The sequence below is a fragment of the Nannobrachium achirus genome (genome assembly GCF_963921795.1).
Source record: "Nannobrachium achirus genome assembly, chromosome: 16".
Taxonomy (NCBI): Eukaryota; Metazoa; Chordata; class Actinopteri; order Myctophiformes; family Myctophidae; genus Nannobrachium; species Nannobrachium achirus.
In genome coordinates, this window is record NC_137823.1 from 9,768,767 (window position 1) to 9,787,985 (window position 19,219).

General features: G+C 44.6%; 1 protein-coding gene across 2 annotated transcripts in view; it reads right to left on the reverse strand.

Moving 5' to 3' along the window:
• The window catches only part of map7b (microtubule-associated protein 7b), a 103,882-nt gene that overhangs the window by 18,700 nt on the left and 65,963 nt on the right, over nt 1-19,219 (reverse strand). The window contains exons 8-13 of one of the 2 annotated variants that reach the window (XM_080743919.1): nt 16,908-17,062; nt 12,716-12,837; nt 11,607-11,908; nt 10,889-11,042; nt 9,000-9,171; nt 7,682-7,786 (exon numbers count right to left, since the gene is read on the reverse strand). In XM_080743919.1, coding sequence (XP_080600045.1) covers nt 7,682-7,786; nt 9,000-9,171; nt 10,889-11,042; nt 11,607-11,908; nt 12,716-12,837; nt 16,908-17,062 — 1,010 coding nt within the window. Of the gene's footprint in view, nt 1-7,681; nt 7,787-8,999; nt 9,172-10,888; nt 11,043-11,606; nt 11,909-12,715; nt 12,841-16,907; nt 17,063-19,219 lie in introns of both variants that reach the window. The other variant, XM_080743918.1, reaches the window with a different exon arrangement.

Genomic DNA, 19,219 nt, shown 5'->3' on the forward strand with positions numbered 1-19,219 from the left:
CAACAACGCAAAACTACCTTTGGTTTGGTGAATAGTGAAGTAGTTTAGTTGCGACCGTTAGGTCACAGTTTAGTTGCGACCGTCAGGGAGCAGTTTACTATGAAAACCTCCACCGGCCGTCACACGTCACACCTTTGCCCTGCTCATATCTCCGCATCAGTATGACATCACACCACATGTGTACACCAGTAAGACTCCCTAATCGGGAGATAAGCGACCGTTGGTCGCTTATCTCCACAAATATCACAACCTCCACCTCTCACGTCATACGGGCAGCCATAGTTACACCTGGAATGTTGAATCTCCATATATGGAGATAACCTACGCATCACACAAAGTCTGACCTCACCAGCCCATACTTGGGCATGGACGACTTATATCTCCATATACGGAGATGGCCATATATGGAGATACGATGACATCACAGAGTCCACAGCTGATGATGTGGCGTGATGTCATACAATACACAAACAAGCCCTATATAAAGGGGCAATTCTCACCAGGGAAGAGAGCATTCCTCGACTCATTGCCTGCCAATCCACAACCTCCACCTCTCACGTCATACGGGCAGCCATAGTTACACCTGGAATGTTAAATCTCCATATATGGAGATAACCTAAGCATCACACAAAGTCTGACCTCACCAGCCCCTACTTGGGCATGGACGACTTATATCTCCATATACGGAGATGGCCATATATGGAGATACGATGACATCACAGAGTCCACAGCTGATGATGTGGCGTGATGTCATACAATACACAAACAAGCCCGCAGGGCAAAGGTGTGACGTGTGACGTGTGACCGACGGACGGACGGACGGCCGGTGGAGCTTTTGATAGTAAACTGCGACCTGACGGTCACAATCATACTGTCTGATGCAGAACGTGAGAAAATAAGTACCAGGAAAGAAGCATTTCTTCGACTCAGACCTAATCGCCAGGGTTGGCTTACAGCAGCTGTCGGTAGGACCATATATGGATTCTGTTAGTGTGGATCTCCTAACAGGGCATCATCTGGGATACAATCCCTTTTATGCCCATATATGGAGATCCCTAACAGCATCCCTTTTATGCCCATATATGGAGATCACTAACAGCTAACAGAATCCCTTTTATGCCCATATATGGAGATCCCTAACAGAATCCCTTTTATGCCCATATATGGAGATCCCTAACAGAATCCCTTTTATGCCCATATATGGAGATCCCTAACAGAATCCCTTTTATGCCCATATATGGAGATCCCTAACAGAATCCCTTGTATGCCCATATATGGAGATCCCTAACAGAATCCCTTTTATGCCCATATATGGAGATCCCTAACATAATCCTTTTTATGCCCATATATTATGGAGAAATCCCTGCTCTGAGTATCTGACATCAGTGTGATGTCACCTGTTTATGCCCATATATGGAGATCCCTGCTCTGTGTATCTGGTTGCTATGGTAAACAGTTGGTTGCTAGGGTAAGAAAACATGGTTGCTATGGTAAACAGTTGGTTGCTAGGGTAAACAGTTGGTTGCTAGGGTAAGACCATGGTTGCTAAGGTGGTTGCTAACGTACACTAACAGACCAGCAACAACAGACTGTTGCCACAGCAACGTACACAAAGGTTTGTGTAAATGTGGTGTGATGTCATACTGATGCGGAGATATGAGCAGGGCAAAGGTGTGACGTGTGACCAACGGACGGACGGACGGACGGACGGACGGTGGAGGTTTTCATAGTAAACTGCTCCCTGACGGTCGCAACAACAGACTGTTGCCACAGCAACGTACACAAAGGTTTGTTTAAGGCCCTGCAGAAAATGCATGACACGCTGCTGCACCACACTCAGCACCCCTAAAAACCAGTACTTGGGATTTGTTAATGTAAATGTTCACATAGAGTGTAATAGTTGGTAAAACAAACTTTTGGCCTATTTGTGGAGATAAGCGACCAACGGTCGCTTATCTCCCGATTAGGGAGTCTTACTGGTTTATTTGGACCAGAGCTACTCTCACCTGTGGTCATAAATTGTGGGTCCTGACCCAAAGTATAAGGTTGCGGGTACAAGAAGCCGAAATGAGAAGGGTGGCTGGTAGGGATGGAGCTCGAAACAAGGGGTAGCCCGATAACCCGATAACAGATTTATTGAGTACCCGGTATCAATAAGCTTTGGGCTTATCAAGCTTGTTATCGAGCATAGCGGCCCATGATGTCATGGTTAAACAATCAAGACACGAGGCGTTCTTACAGTACTATTTATAATATAAAGGCATTTAACACTTATTGCACACTAATGAATGGTTGTTTTAATGACTTTCAATGATAATACCTGTTATTTTTGTCAATTGTCATCTTCATAGATGGTGGTCAGCCACAAACTCACAGTCAAAAAAACTGGCCAATTAAAAAAAAAAAGATACCAGTTCTGTTCAGAATGTGCCATCTCACATCTTTCCACAAAATATTAGAAAATGCTCAATAGTGGGCTGGACAAAAGCCTGGCTCAATAAGCAGAATCGATAAGGTGCTCATTATCAATAAAGATTAACAAGCTCCATCCCTAGTGGCTGGTAGAGATAGGGTGAGAAGTTCAGTCACCCGAGAGAGACTTGGAGTAGAACCACTGCTATTACACTTGGAAAGGAGTCGGCTTAGGTGGTTGGGGCATCTAGTACGGATGCCCCCAGAGCGCCTTCCTAGGAAGGTCCTCGATGCACGTTCCACAGGAAGGAGACCCCGTGGCAGACCAAAAAACAGAAGGAGGGATTATATCTCCGAACTGGCTTGGGAACGCCTCAGTATGCTCCCTGAGGGAATGGAGGAAGTTGCTCAGGATAGAGTACTCTGGAACTGTTACCCCCGCTACCCGTTTCCGGATAAGCGGTTGAAGACAGATGGATGGATTCTAGCGATGCACGATATTATCGGTAGCATATCGATATCGCCCGATGGTCCATTTGTTGCCCGGGGAACCCAGGATGTGGAATGCACTGCCGCTGCATCTATGGTTAGTTAGCACCATCCCTGCATCTGTTTCTCAACAGGCCTGAAGATTAAGACCCGGCCCTAACTGGTCCCTAACTGGACACACACACACACACAAAAAATAAACCAGTAAGACTCCCTAATCGGGAGATAAGCGACCGTTGGTCGCTTATCTCCACAAATAGGCCAAAAGTTTGTTTTACCAATTATCAAGACATACGGGCAGTTGACAGTTTGCCATGGTTACTCATTGAAGTTGAATCTCCATATATGGAGATAACCTACGCATCACACTAAGTCACCAGCCCATATTTGGGCATGAGCAACTTATGTCTCCATATATGGAGATATGATGACATCACACAGTCCTCAGCCGATGATGTGGCGTGATGTCATACAATACACAAACGAGCCCTACAGTATAAAGGGGCAATTCTTGCCAGGAAAGAAGCATTTCTTCGACTCAGATATTATCGCCAGGGTTGGCTTATAGCAGCTGTCGGTAGGACCATATATGGATTCTGTTAGTGTGGATCTCCTAACAGGGCATCATCTGGGATACACTCCCTTTTATGCCCATATATGGAGATCCCTAACAGAATCCCTTTCATGCCCATATATGGAGATCCCTAACAGAATCCCTTCTATGCCCATATATGGAGATCCCTAACAGCATCCCTTTTATGCCCATATATGGAGATCACTAACAGCTAACAGAATCCCTTTTATGCCCATATATGGAGATCCCTAACAGAATCCCTTTTATGCCCATATATGGAGATCCCTAACAGAATCCCTTTTATGCCCATATATGGAGATCCCTAACAGAATCCCTTTCATGCCCATATATGGAGATCCCTAACAGAATCCCTTTTATGCCCATATATGGAGATCCCTAACAGAATCCCTTGTATGCCCATATATGGAGATCCCTAACAGAATCCCTTTTATGCCCATATATGGAGATCCCTAACATAATCCCTTTCATGCCCATATATGGAGATCCCTAACAGAATCCCTTCTATGCCCATATATGGAGATCCCTAACAGCATCCCTTTTATGCCCATATATGGAGATCACTAACAGCTAACAAAATCCCTGTTATGCCCATATATGGAGATCCCTAACAGAATCCCTTTTATGCCCATATATGGAGATCCCTAACAGAATCCCTTTGATGCCCATATATGGATATCCCTAACAGAATCCCTTTTATGCCCATATATGGAGATCCCTAACAGAATCCCTTTTATGCCCATTAGTGATGCGCGGGTCAGCTTTTTTTCATAACCCGCACGACCCACAGCCCGCACGAAACGTAACCCGCCCGCGCCCGCCCCGCAGAACAATATATAAATCAACGAATCCGCCCGCCCCGCAACCCGCATTTAAAAAAAAGATGGTATATCATCTCCACAATAGCTCATCTTTATATACAGCTCTTCTAAGTACCCAAAGTCGCTTTACAGAAACGTTTACAGTAGCACAATATTGTCATGGGCTAAATAAACAAACGTGTTGTTCAAATTGGGGTTTAGCCTAAAATACATTCATTCAAAGACGTTCATTCTCTCTGGGGCATCGTCGGGGTAAGAATGGCGTTTCAGGTTTTATGTCAATGAGTCAATCATATGTATAGGTACAGCGCCTCGCACTTTAAACAGACAGCAAAAGAAGGACAATATTAAATCCTGTTGGTTATTGATTAATCACCAGATTGGAGAGATGGGAGCGACTGGAGTCTCGAGGTAAGCGTGGTTGGTTCATTCAGTCAAAAAATCCGCCTCACTTGCGAAAGTTGTGTTTCAAATCCTATCCGTTGACTGGCTGGTTATATAACTTAACCGACACAAAGTATTTATAAACGGACTTGTGTGGATGACAGAGACATATATAAGTGAAATCCTGATCAGCGACACGCTGAATTGTTTGTGCATCTTCTCTGCTGTGCTCACGACCTCACGTTGTGTAAAATGTTGGCAAACTGTGGTTCGCGGCCCCAACAGGAGCGGAATTGGGACGGTCCTGGCACCAAGGAGCGGAGGAGAAACCTCGCTCCTCTCTGGCGCATTTTAAAACTCGCTCGCTCGTCGTGCTCGTATTCAAACGTTGTATTCTTATTCTTATAGGCCTACTCTTATTAAGAATAAAGGGCAAATAAGAACAGGTGATTATTCTTATTTACGTTTTGCACATGAGTGGTGATAACCCGCCCGCCCGCCGCCCGCCAATGGAGTCTGAATCACCTCGACCCACCCACCCGCGTGCGGGCGGGTTGGCGGGCGGGTGGGGGCACCGGGTCGACCTGCGCATCACTAATGCCCATATATGGAGATCCCTAACAGAATCCCTTGTATGCCCATATATGGAGATCCCTAACAGAATCCCTTTTATTCCCATATATGGAGATCCCTAACAGAATCCCTTTTATGCTCATATATTATGGAGAAATCCCTGCTCTGAGTATCTGACATCAGTGTGATGTCACCTGTTTATGCCCATATATGGAGATCCCTGCTCTGCGTATCTGGTTGCTATGGTAAACAGTTGGTTGCTAGGGTAAAAAAACATGGTTGCTATGGTAAACAGTTGGTTGCTAGAGTAAAACCATGGTTGCTAAGGTGGTTGCTAACGTACACTAACAGACCAGCAACAACAGACTGTTGCCACAGCAACGTACACAAAGGTTTGTGTACACATGTGGTGTGATGTCATACTGATGCGGAGATATGAGCAGGGCAAAAGTGTGACGTGTGACCGACGGACGGACGGACGGACGGACGGACGGACGGACGGACGGTGGAGGTTTTCATAGTAAACTGCTCCCTGACGGTCGCAATAAATAAACCAGTAAGACTCCCTAATCGGGAGATAAGCGACCAACACAAATAGGCCAAAATTTTGTTTTACCAATTATCAAGACATACGGGCAGTTGACAGTTTGCCATGGTTACTCATTGAAGTTGAATCTCCATATATGGAGATAACCTACGCATCACACTAAGTCTGACCTCACCAGCCCATATTTGGGCATGAGCAACTTATGTCTCCATATATGGAGATATGCAGAAGCGGCGATTACGGTGGGCAGTGTGGGCAAGTGCCCAGAGGCGCCAAGCCACCGGCGTGCGGTGTGCTGAGCGCCTCACAGTAAAATACATTTCTACTAAAAACCCATCAACCCATGTGTCGGCAGTGTGTCATAAGGACCGATTGAAAATGACACGGCAGTTCATTAATATCACCGCAAATCCCTCTCTCTCTCTCTTTCTCAATGTCTCTCTCTCTCTCTCTCTGTCTCTCTCTCTCTCTTTCTCAATGTCTCTCTCTCTCTCTCTCTCTCTCTCTCTCTCTCTCTCCCTCATCACTCTCACATGCACGTTAGTTTGGTTGCACAAAAACACACGGGTTAAGCTACACTTTTTCCTGTTAATAATAACCTATGTGAAATAAGCTGCATTGGGAGATACGCGGCAGACACTTTATTGTGAAGGTAAGACAGGAAATGATAGTTGTTGCTGGGTTGGCCCTAGTTGTCGGTTTGTTATGATGTCGCTAAAGTCTGTGAGCTGCATTGGTTTGGAATACCCCGCGCAGTTTAAGTTATACATGAATGGACAGTCAAAATAAGTTGTATTATCAGAACTGTTTAGCCTACATTAATTTGCGAACGGGGCGCTGGGGGGAGAGAGAAGACAGCAGTCCATTTCAGCGTCATCTTGCAACGTGCACCCACGGGAATCATGGAAGACACGCAGGACAACTAACAACCCATATAAAACAAACTTTATACACTCGATTGACGTTCTTTATGAGGAGATGTTATGGAAACTGTACGAGATCACCACCAAAGCCTTTACAACCTTCCCAAAGTTGCATAGAGATGCATGGACATCGTGACCACTCGACCATAGCAGTGAGTAGTCTATAATTATCGGACTTTCTTTATCCTCCCCATTTAGACACTTACTGTAGCTGTGAAGTATAAAGTGATGGTTATTTCATTTTGAAGTAAATGTGTTATTTCATTTTCAAACAGTATAGTCTCTCTGTGTTGTTATTTAACCTTTCAGAAGCCCATTTGGGGTATGTACAGACGGGGGGGGGGGGGGGGGGGGGGGGGGGGTGGACGGACATGGGGGCGCATCATAGGTACACTGCCCAGAGCGTCAGAGCCTGTTCCCCCGGGCCTGGAGATATGATGACATCACACAGTCCTCAGCCGATGATGTGGCATGATGTCATACAATACACAAACGACGGCTTATAGCAGCTGTCGGTAGGACCATATATGGATTCTGTTAGTGTGGATCTCCTAACAGGGCATCATCTGGGATACAATCCCTTTTATGCCCATATATGGAGATCCCTAACAGAATCCCTTTCATGCCCATATATGGAGATCCCTAACAGAATCCCTTTTATGCCCATATATGGAGATCCCTAACAGCATCCCTTTTATGCCCATATATGGAGATCACTAACAGCTAACAGAATCCCTTTTACGCCCATAGGCCCAAGGCCCTGTCTGGCCTTACTAATTAGCATACATTTTACGCCCTACCCGGTCCGAAAAAGACAATATTAAGTCCATACATGGGCATTCCCAGATGATGCCCTGTTAGGGCAACCACACTAATAAGAATTAGGTGTGTGTGTGCGTGCATGCGTGCATGCGTGCGTGCATGTGTGTGTGTGTGTTACCTTCTTCCTCTCCAGTCGTTCTTGCTCTTCCTTCTGGAAGTGTTTTTCTCTTTCCTGTCTGAGTCTCTCTGCTTCCTGTTTCTGTCTGGCTTCCTCTTCCTCCTTCTGATGTGCGCACGCACACACACACACACACACACACACACACACACACACACACACACACACACACACACACACACACACACACACACACACACACACACACACACACACACACACACACACACACACACACACACACACAGATCATTTATCTGATAATCAAAGATTTTTAATTTATTTTTTAATTTAGGAAGATCTGCCATCCTAATTGGAGCCACTAGAGGGCGACATAGTACACAAATCCTGCAAAATGCACTCCTAATTAGGGATGGAGCTCATTACCTGTTAAAGATGGGGTGCAATGATTTTTCCCCCTCTAAAACATAATTATCAGGCATTATGATTATACTAGGAGGAAGATCTTTTTCAAAAAAGTGTACAGAAAGAGTTATTTATTTATTTTTATTTTTTGTGGCCACACCCACCAGTTCATTGGTATGCGTGGTTATCATGGTGGTTGGTGACCCAGCTGAAGTTAGCCACACCCACAGTGTTGGGTGAATGGTAAAAGGGGAGGGGTTGATTCTATGATGTAATTGTATCTGGGTTTTTGGACCGTGACTTTTGACCCACAAGGTGTCAGCCTCCAGGAAAAAACCCAAATAGAAAGGGAATACAAAATTATCCAGTAGCTATGTCCCTCCCCTAAAAGCATTTGTCCAATGCTAGCTGGCAGCTTGCCAAGGCTGTTGCCAAGGCAAACCTTGGCAAGCAGGAAGTTATTCTAAGCTAGCATTGGACAAAAGCTTTTTGGGAGGGGCATACCTACTGGCCAATTGCTCATAACAACCATACCAGGTACTGTCAACCTCCTACACACATGAAAAACAAATCTATGGCACCGCCTCTTTAAATGGAACCAGTAAGACTCCCTAATCGGGAGATAAGCGACTGTCGGTCGCATCATTTTATCTGCTAAAAGCAACCTCATGGTGGCGCTAGAAGAGGGCCATGTGAGAAATCAGGTGGATGGAGGTTGTGGTTTGGCAGCCAAGGAGTTTGTGTGCAAAGTTTGGCATGGATAGGAGCAACGCTGGCGGAGACAAGAGTGGGGCAAAAGTGTGACGTGGCGTGACGGACAGACGGACAGCCGGTGGAGCTTTTCATAGTAACTTGCGAGACCTGGTGGTCGCAATACCATGCTCTCTCTCTCTCTCCATCTCTCTCTCTCTCCCTCTCTCTCTCTCCCTCTCTCTCTCTCTCTCTCTCTCACCTGTCTCTGTAGTCTCTCGGCCTCCTCTCTCTCTCTGCGCTCTCTCTCCTGCTGTGCGCGCGTCTCCTCCTCCTCGGTGCGTCTCCTCTCCTCCTCTCTCCTCCTCTCTTCCTCCTCCTCCCTGCGGGCTCGCTCCCAGGCCTTACGGCGAGCCAGCTCCTCCCTGGCCAGCCTGGAGGCAATGTGGAAGATTTCAGTGGTGTAAAGTAACTAAGTACATTTAAAGAGATATTTCACTTAAAAAAAAAAAAAAACGTGTTGACATTTTATCTTCTAATCAGGCTTTTGGGAACACCCAGGACAGTGAATTTATTCATTCAGTATTTAGATATTTGATATTCATTTCCCCAATGTTGCTCCCTTCCAGGACCTTCCTATACAAACCCATTTTAACTTCAAACTCCATTTTAACCATGATAGATTCAATTAAAACAACTGTCCTTTTTCTTGTGACACCTAACATCCTCTGAATACGTGAGCAGGCTGTGTTTTTTTCAATAACTTTTTTCATTTATTTTTTGTAGTCTTTTATTGTATTTAATCAATTTAATTTCCCCCAAAAATTCATAGAAACAACTTTTACTTTTACTCTGTGATAAGAGTTCTCAAATTCTTCCCAAACCCGACCAAACCTGACCATACCCGACGTTTTCGGGCCGGTAGGGCCTTAAATATAATGCTTATTAGTCTTATCAGCCCTGTTGTAGATCAGCGACCCCCCACAAGCAAATATTTGAATTTGTTTTTTCCTTTTTTTATAGCAGATCTACAAGCTCACATTGTGGAACCCAGTGTCGCGCTGTGAGCTTGTAGATCAGGGACCCCCCACAAGCAAATATTTGAATTATTATAAAAAAAAATTAATAGCAGATCTACAAGCTCACATCGTGGCACTGAGTGTCGTGCTGTGAGCTTGTAGATCTGCCATTAAAAATAAAAATAAATTGCGGGACCACGTTTTTACAAACTGTCCACATTGACTGACTCGACCAGGGCCGCTGCACCCAGGGCGACGTTTAGGTAAGAAAGAAGTCTTATACAACTCTTAATAATAACGTTGGCATTCAGTCATTTCGGGGCTGCAGGTTTGTACGGGTCCGCTCTGTGCTGCTCGGGTATCGGATCTCATATTCCCAATAATAGGCGGGTCAAGTTGGACCCGTGAAGACCTCTACTCTAATGCAGTGGTTCTCAACCTTTTCAGGCCGCGACCCCTAAAAGAATCATAGAGGCATTACATTTTGTATAGCACGACGGTTCTATTGTGAAAACAGAAACACACGTTGTGAGCATGTAGATCGGCTATTTTCACAATTTCTTCCCCTAATATTTGACAATTTGGCCGATGTTTAATTTGTCATTAAAAAGTCCTTAAAGAGTCACTTTAGAAACATGCAGATACCCTCTATACACTTAAACTTTATGTTTGTTTGTTTACTGTTGAGTGAGAAAACAATGTTGCACATTAAGTTAATCATCTGGGGACCCCCCAAAATAATGTGGGGACCCACAGGTTGAGAAACTCTCCTCTCCTCTAATGGCAATAGAATGGAATCCGTAGGATATGGGGCTGAATAAATTAGAATCTGCGGCTTTTGATTGGCTGAACCGGAGGTTGGGAACGCTCCGCACTTGGGCCACGCGGAGGCGCCAAAAGTCGTGGGGATGAAGATTTACCGTCACTATTCTGCCCCCCAGTGTATGTAACTCGGTAACGGCGCTGAGTCGGCTCATGCGACCTTCGCAACGCTCGACACGGCGACTCGCTCGCTACCGCTTGTCTCACGTGGCTCAAGGTCGCCTGAGACAGCGCGCCTCCGTCGTCATCACCGAAAACAAGCGCTCCTTCAACAAGCGTTTCCTACGGATTCCAAAATAGCATACTGTACCTGGCCTGCTCCTCCTGCACCCTCCTCTCCTCTTCCTCTCGTTCTCTCTGCTCTCGGGCCTGCCGGCGTTTCTCAGCCAGGATGCGCACGGCCTCCTCTGGGTCCATGGTGCCTGCCGACGCCCTCTGCTGGCCCGGAGGACTGCTCACACCGTCTGCAAATGAACATACACTTTTAAAGAGGACTGATCACACTGTCTGCAACTGAACATACAGTTGGGTTATAGATCAGTGGTTCTCAACCTTTTCAGGATGCGACCCCCAAAATAATCATATTTGAACTGTGGACCCCCCCAACATAATCATATTTTAACTGGGGACCCCCCCAACATAATCATATTTTAACTGGGGACCCCCCCAACATAATCATATTTTTAACTGGGGATTCTAGTTGTATAAACATCTTACATGGCTTTTATAGGCATGAAATGTACTCAGATTTGGCTATTTGCTGGGGGTTAATTAATGAATGCAGACAAATATCAATGACCACTATTTTTCACTGCGACGTCACCTGTGATATCACAGCGATGTGTCAGCCTTTTATAACCATATATGGAGATCCCTGCTTTGAGTATCTGACATCACTGTGATGTTCACAGTGATGTGTCAGGGGAACCACAGTGTCAGGCGTTACAGACAGACAGACAGAGATAGGGTCAAGCTGTGACGGTTCACATACTAAACTGCGACCTACGGTCGCAATCAGCGGCACTGACCTCCGGCCGCCGGCGCTCTCTTCTCCTCTGATGACGTCATCTGCTCTCCTCCAATCAGCTGGTTCTGGCCCAGGGGCTGGGGGCGGGGCTGGAGGGGGGGTCCCCCCAGATCCTCCTCTCCCTGCTCTGAGGGGGGGGAGGGGACCCCCCGGACGGGGCAGGGGGGGACCACCCTGACGGGGGAGGGGGTCCCCCGGACGGGACGCATGTTCCCCGCGTCCTCCTCGGGAACCCCCGCCGGAGACCGGAGGGTCTTGGGCGTGGGGGGGCGTCCCGACACCGGCGCCCTCTGCTGGGGAGGCCTGGAGGTGCAGGAGAGGAAGGGGCGCTCACATCACACATGCACTTAAAGCAGGGGTCTTCAACAGGGGGTCCGGGTGTGTGATAGGATAATTCCTTTAAATGAACACTTGAACACTCACATCCCTATTCTGAGGAGAACTTTAGCCAAAAATAGCAGATCTACAAGCTCTCAGCTGGTGTAGAGCTAAAAAAAAAGAGCAGACCATGTACATAGTGAAAGGTCAAGCTGGGTAACGACAATTTAAGTGGCTAAAAGTCTGAAAAACCCACATCAACACAAATCTAACAGACTGATGACAGTGCTGTCAAACAAGTTTATGAATCTATCAATGAGATCGATGAAAATGTGTATGCATCACACATTTATACAATATGTAGAGGGGGTCTATATGTTTCATGTCTCTCTCAGCTAAGGGGTCCTTGGCCTGAAAACAATGAAGACCCCTGACTTAAAGGGATAATTCACTCCCAAAAATGTTTTCCTATGCATTACTCACTCCATGGAGACTTGAATTCATGGATATTTGTTTACGTTGTTGTCGCATTCCTAAGACAATAATTTGAGGAGACTCTTTGTGTCTCCATAGGGAACAAAGCAGGCTCTTTGTGTCTCCATATAGGGAACTGCTATACAGTATATTGTGAGCAATCATTGCTATAGAGTGTTTGTTCAGTAACAGTGTTAAATAGCTCTATATTGTAACAGTAAACATTGCTATAGAGTCTGTTCACAACATTTCTCTGACAACATTTCATGCCAACAGGACATTCATATGAAAGCTATAGGCCAGATGCACTTCTCCTACCTGCCAGGAGAGGGTGCCGTTGCTTTGCTTTTCTTCTTGGGCTTGTTGGGCAGCAGAGACAGACAGGGGGCCAGAGGGAGAGACAGGTTGGTCCACGACTTCCTCACATGATCCCTGTCTCTCTGCTGGGGGGGGGGGGGGGGGGGGGGAAGAGAGAGAGAGAGAGAGAGAGAGAGAGAGAGAGAGAGAGATAGTTAAATGCAAGGCGCCAACCTGCTCACTGGGAGCAATCTGAGGCTTTTTTTTTAATCCACAAAAAATCTTTTTGCGGAAACATTTTGATTTTTGTCCCAAAGCGATTGCAAAAGATTGCTGCTATCTGTTGCAAAAAGCTTCATATCCTGTATTCGTCACTGTCTGGCCAAAACCTCTTAACTCCATGTTTGAGCTTACATCTGAGTGTTGGTTAAAATAATATTGAACCAATGGAAAGTAGTAAAAAGTACTTGGGACAAAACCTCCTAACTCCACACTTTCTGCCAAACCAGCTAACTCCACCCGATTGGCCCTCTCTTTTGTTCATAAATATGTGCTATTGAACACCCTTTACGTCTGTGTGTTGGTTAAAATAATATTGAACCAATGTAAAAAGCCCTTCGGTCAAAACCTCCTAACTCCACTTGAGCTCATTTTCCTGAAAATGGACATTTTGGAGTTAGGTTTCAGCCCGACAGCAGAGATATATAACGTGTTCACAACGACACAATGTGACATAGCTCTGTTTACACAATGCTGTACCCCTCCAACTGTATATATGTTCTGTTTACACAATGTTGTACCCCTCCAACCAGGGCCGGATCTCCCCATAGGCAAGGGGGGGCATTGCCCCCCTAAATGCCCTGTCTGCCCCACCAAACAAGATGGCATGAAAAAATAAAAATATATATATTTCGTTTTTTTTTTCTTTTTTTTTTTTTTTTTTATATTATGCTACAGCTGTCGCACCACCAAAACCAACACCATTTCATTATATATACATTTTAAAAACTCCGATCGCCAATGCCATCTCTCTCCCTCTCTGCACCTCAAAAGAAGTAAAACTAATAATAATGTTCCAGCCAGGCCAGCAGCTCCGCCCCCGATATGCGTTGAATGCGTAGGAGGGAACAGCAGTCAGTCTCGTCTCGACCTTAATATTATAACTCTATGGTCTCGACAGACAAGTACACGCACCACTTCTGGTTGCCAACTAACTTCAGTTTTATCCAGCGCATTAAGGAACTAATCGAGAGAAGGAACAGTTTGTTTTTTAGTTGTGCTTGCAGCTTGTTTCACTTTAACTTCTGTTCTCTTTCTCTGGCTCTTTCGGTCAATATGCGTCGATTTCTGGTTTCTAAACCTCGCGACGCGAGTAGCACTGCTGCTACGGCTCCAGTCAGTCCAGAGGCAGGCTCCGCCTCCGAGCCGTCGTCGACTCGGGGTACAGCTGCTCCTCGACCCGACCCAAACCCTAACCCCCAATTGAGTTCCACAAGCACGGCAACACAAGCTGAAAGCTTCGCCGTACACGACGCAGCAGTGGCCGCTGCTAACAGCACTGGCTTAAGCACAACAGCACCATCACAGCCCGCTAATCTTGTGTTTCCAAAACGTCATTTTGGCAAGACAGCACGCGCATTCAGCCCGGGCTGGTACCGTGGAGGAAGACCATGGCTGGAATATTCAGTGAAGCTAGATGCGTGCTTTTGTTTTCCTTGTCGCAAATTTGGAGGAAATATAATGTCATTGTCTGTCTAGTGTCATGTCTGTCTGTCTGTCTGTCTGTCTGTCTATCTATCTAGTGTCATATCAGTGTATCAATCTATCCATCCAGTATCATATCTATCATCCATCTAGTGTCATCTCAGTGTCTCAATCTATCCAGTATCATATCTATCATCCATCTAGTCTCATATCAGTGTATCAATCTATATCTATCAGTTTATAGTATCATTTGCATTCATCTTTGTCAATCACATCAGTTTATATAGCTATCACACCAGTAACATGTCTGTCTTTTGTCATCACATTATTTATCATTTCTTTAACCTTTTGTTGTTTTTTTTGAGCGGTGGTCACAACGCTCCTATACGTGGCCGTGTGTGTGGGTCTGTCTGTCTCCGTCCGTGTCTGTATGTAGCCTAAACTTCGGCGCGTAACTAGTGCCGCACCATTTACGCCACTCGCGCAATATATACATCAAAATGTGCGGCTCGGCCGGGAATGGTGAGCTATTACCTTTCGTTCCGATCCGCCTTACTATGCCGACGTAATCGGCAAAAAACGACGCTTAATTGTCCCCATTGACTTATAATGGGACAATGCAAGAAATCACTTTCAAGTATTTTTCTCTCGTAAACCATTGGAGCTACAGTTTCAAACCTCGGAGAGGAGATTCATAATGATTTTAAGAATGAATCGAAAAATAATTACATCACTCGGCCTCATGGTGGCGCTATAACGGCCTACTTTACGTTTTGCCCCGTAACTCTTGAACCGTAGATCGGAAAATTAAAATTCTTTTTTCCCTGGATTCCTTGGGTCAAGACGCATCTCCCCATATAGGCCACGCCCATTTGCGCCAGGATCCGCCATCTTGAATTTTCTCCAAAACACACTTTTTGCTCCTTTTCCTACATATTTTCTTCAAATGTCACAAAAATCGGTACACATGATCTATGAGGTGGGTAAACCACCGCTCAGTTCACACGGGTGTGATTTTCTTCTTTTTTTTTTTTTGTGTATTTTATTTCTTAAGTTCTGTGACTTGTACTGTACACAGCATGGTGTGGTGTGTCATTGGTATAAGTGTGCCAAAATGCATAGGTTTTTATGCATTTCTGGCGTTATGACCCCCTAAAAAGGTTGCCCCCCTGGCATTTCCTCTCGCCCCACCTACTACTAGAGCTTACATCCGGCCCTGCAACTGTATATATGTTCTGTTTACACAATGCTGTACCCCTCCAACTGTATATAATTATGTTCTGTTTACACAATGCTGTACCCCTCCAACTGTATATTATGTTCTGTTTACACAATGCTGTACACCCTCCAACTGTATATGTTCTGTTTACACAATGCTGTACCCCTCCAACTGTATACATGTTCTGTTTACACAATGCTGTACCTCCAACTGTATATATGTTCTGTTTACACAATGCTGTGCCTCCAACTGTATATATGTTCTGTTTACACAATGCTGTACACCTCCAACTGTATATTCTGTTTACAAAATGCTGTACCCCTCCAACTATATATATCTTCTGGCTACACAATGCTGTACCTCCAACTGTATATATGTTCTGTTTACACAATGCTGTATATCATACTATATATCATATGTTATACTAGTAGTGTCTTGAAAAGTATTTCAACATTATTTTAAAACTAGAAGTATCAAATTAAGCCGGTGAAAGAAATGATGTTCACTTATGCGTCTAATGCAGGTGGTTTATGTATATGTTGAATGACAATAAAGCTATCTATCTATCTATCTATCTATCTATCTATCTATCTATCTAAAATGTAATTCAAACTGGGGAGAGCCAGACCAATTTGTCCAGGGATATGCTTTTATTCATTTCAGCTGTGTCAGTTTGGCGTGGTTTTCAGGCTAGTGGTTTTATTCATTTCAGCTGTGTCAGTTTGGCGTGGTTTTCAGGCTAGTGGTTATATTCATTTCAGCTGTGTCAGATTGGTGTGGTTTCCAGGCTAGATATTGTGGTGCCAGCGTCCACATGATGACAGACAGTACCAGGAGATCAGTATTAAGTGGATTACTGTCCATAAGCACACGGTGCCACCTGCAATCTGACTAAGGGCTCTATTTTGATTGCCTTAAAGAGGCGGTGCCATAGTTTTGTACTTTTTCTGGTTTTCATGTGTCTAGGAGGTTGACAGTACTTCATTAGACCCCCTGGTGTGGTTGTTATGAGAAATGATGTATTCCCTTTGTATTTGGGGTTTCTTCCTGGAGGCTGACACCTTGTGGGTCAAAAGTGCAGATCCACAAACACAGATAAAATGACATAATATAATCATCCCCTCCCCTTTTACCATTCACCCAACACTGTGGGTGTGGCTAACTTCAGCTAGGTCACCGCATGACAACCAGGCATACTTAATGAACTGGTGGGTGTGGCCACATAAAAACCTCTTTCTGTACACCATATCGCCCAGCCCTGCATCACATGTGGTGGGAGGGTCAACGTACCGGCGTGGCTCCGCTGGTGGTCCTCCGCCGCACCGCGGCGGCCTCTCGGCTCAGGTGGCGGTCCACGCTGCGGCAGTGGGGGAGGGGGGGCGGCGGGGGGGTCTGCTGCTGCTGCAGGGTCTTGAAGGAGAGCGATCCCATTGGATGACAGGACACTGAGCGAGGACACACAGGGAGCGCTACCGTGACCATGGGGGAGGGAGGAGGGTCCCACCAATCAGGAAGAGGGCAGGCGATGTCGGCGGAGGAAATACAGAACGATGAGGAAGGAAAGACGGAAGGAATAAGGAAAGTAATAAGGAAGGAATAAGGGAGGAAATAAGGAAGAAATAAGGAATCGTGACAAAGGAAATTAGAAAGGAATAAGGGAGGAAATAAGGAAGGAATAAGGAATCATGACAAAGGAATAAGGAAGGAATATGGGAGGAAATAAGGAATAATAAAGAAGGAATAAGGAATCGCGACAAAGGAAATGAGAAAGGAATAAGGGAGGAAATAAGGAATAATAAGGAAGGAATAAGGAATCGCGACAAAGGCAATAAGGAAGGCATAAGGGAGGAAATAAGGAATAATAAGGGATGGAATGAGGTGAGAGAGAGGGAAAGGGTTTCGAGGAGCGGCAGAGGACGGAGGGAACGAGCGATGGAGGGAGAGAGAAAAGGAAAGAAGAATCAGAGATTAAAAAGAGATAGAAAGAGAGTTAGAGCGATTGATTAGAGACACGCTACTGGGAGAGAGAATTCAACCATCACTGGAGTACATTGTTGATTTTGTCGACTAAAACTATGACGAAAGGTTTTTGTCGACTGCGTTTTTTTTCACTAACGAAAACTAAATAAAAAATAAGCTGGGATGACTAAAACTAAGACTAAATATATTGTCAATTTTGTCAACAAAATAAAAACTAGACTAAAACATTAGGGAGGGTTTTGTCGACTAAAACTATGACGAAAGGTTTTTGTCGACTGCGTTTTTTTCACTAACGAAAACTAAATAAAAACTAAGCTGGGATGACTAAAACTAAGACTAAATATATTGTCAATTTTGTCAACAAAATAAAAACTAGACTAAAACATTAGGGAGGGGCTAGTGGAGAAGAGAGTAATTGTATGTTTGGTTGCTCCCAGGTGTACTGAAAATAGCCGATGTACAAGCTCACAACGCGTCGCAGTTGTAGATCGGCTATTTTCAGCACGCAACCAAGTGTAAAATCAGTCATTACGATGCCATCAAGGCATGCCAAAGTACATTTTAGTTGACTAGTCGCCTAAAAATGTATGATATTAGTCGACTAAAATTTTACTAAAACTACAACTTTTCAGGAGACTAAATTATGACTAAAATTAAATTATATTTTATTCAAAAGACTATGACTAAAACTAAATCAAAATGTGCTGCCAAAAAAACAACACTGCTGGAGTATATCACACAATATAACTACTTTTACCTGTTGTAGCCCTGCGGCAATACATTGATATCACATCAATATAGGCTATATATTGATGTGATATAGGCTATATATTGATGTGAGACTAGATATCTAGAATTTCAGATGTCGTAATATGGCATAAATGGTCCTTGTTTTAACCACTTAAAGGACAACTCCGCCCTAAATAAATCTAGGCTCATTTTCCTACTTCTATTGATCCCAAATAACTGTCCATGGGGTCTATTAGTCAGAAATGCCCCTGTTGTCCAGTTTCCCCAGCAGAACCCAGCAATTATAATAGAATAGAGTGGAGACCGTAAGCCTATTGCTTTTATGCTATCTGTTGTGGTAAGTGTGTTTTTTCTTTTATCAATATCTTATTATTATTATTATTTTAATCAATATGTTATTAGTTTCCCTTACACACGCATCCATGCCATGTTTGTCCCACATGAGCCATCACACTCTGCTAAACAGATTTTAATGCTTTTTGCCAAGTCCCGGAAAAGACTTGCTGTGATTGGCCATTACAGTCACTTTGATTGGCAGTTGTGCTGAATGCTCCTCCCAAAACATGATTTATGAGACTGTGGCGGCTTGTGTGGTACAACCAAGGCATGAATGTGTTTGTAATGACAACTAGTAACACATTCATGAGAAATAAAATCACTTTTGACCGCAACAAATACTGTAAAGGTGATAGGCTTATAGGATCCATTCTATGCTATGAGAGCTGCTGGGTCCTGCTGGGGAAACTGGACAACAGGAGTATTTCTGCCTAATAGTCCCCATGGACAGTCTTTTGGGATCAACATCAACATTAAGGAGGTTCATGTGTCACACAGATGATACATGAACATCAGTGCTGCTCTCTGAAGTGCAA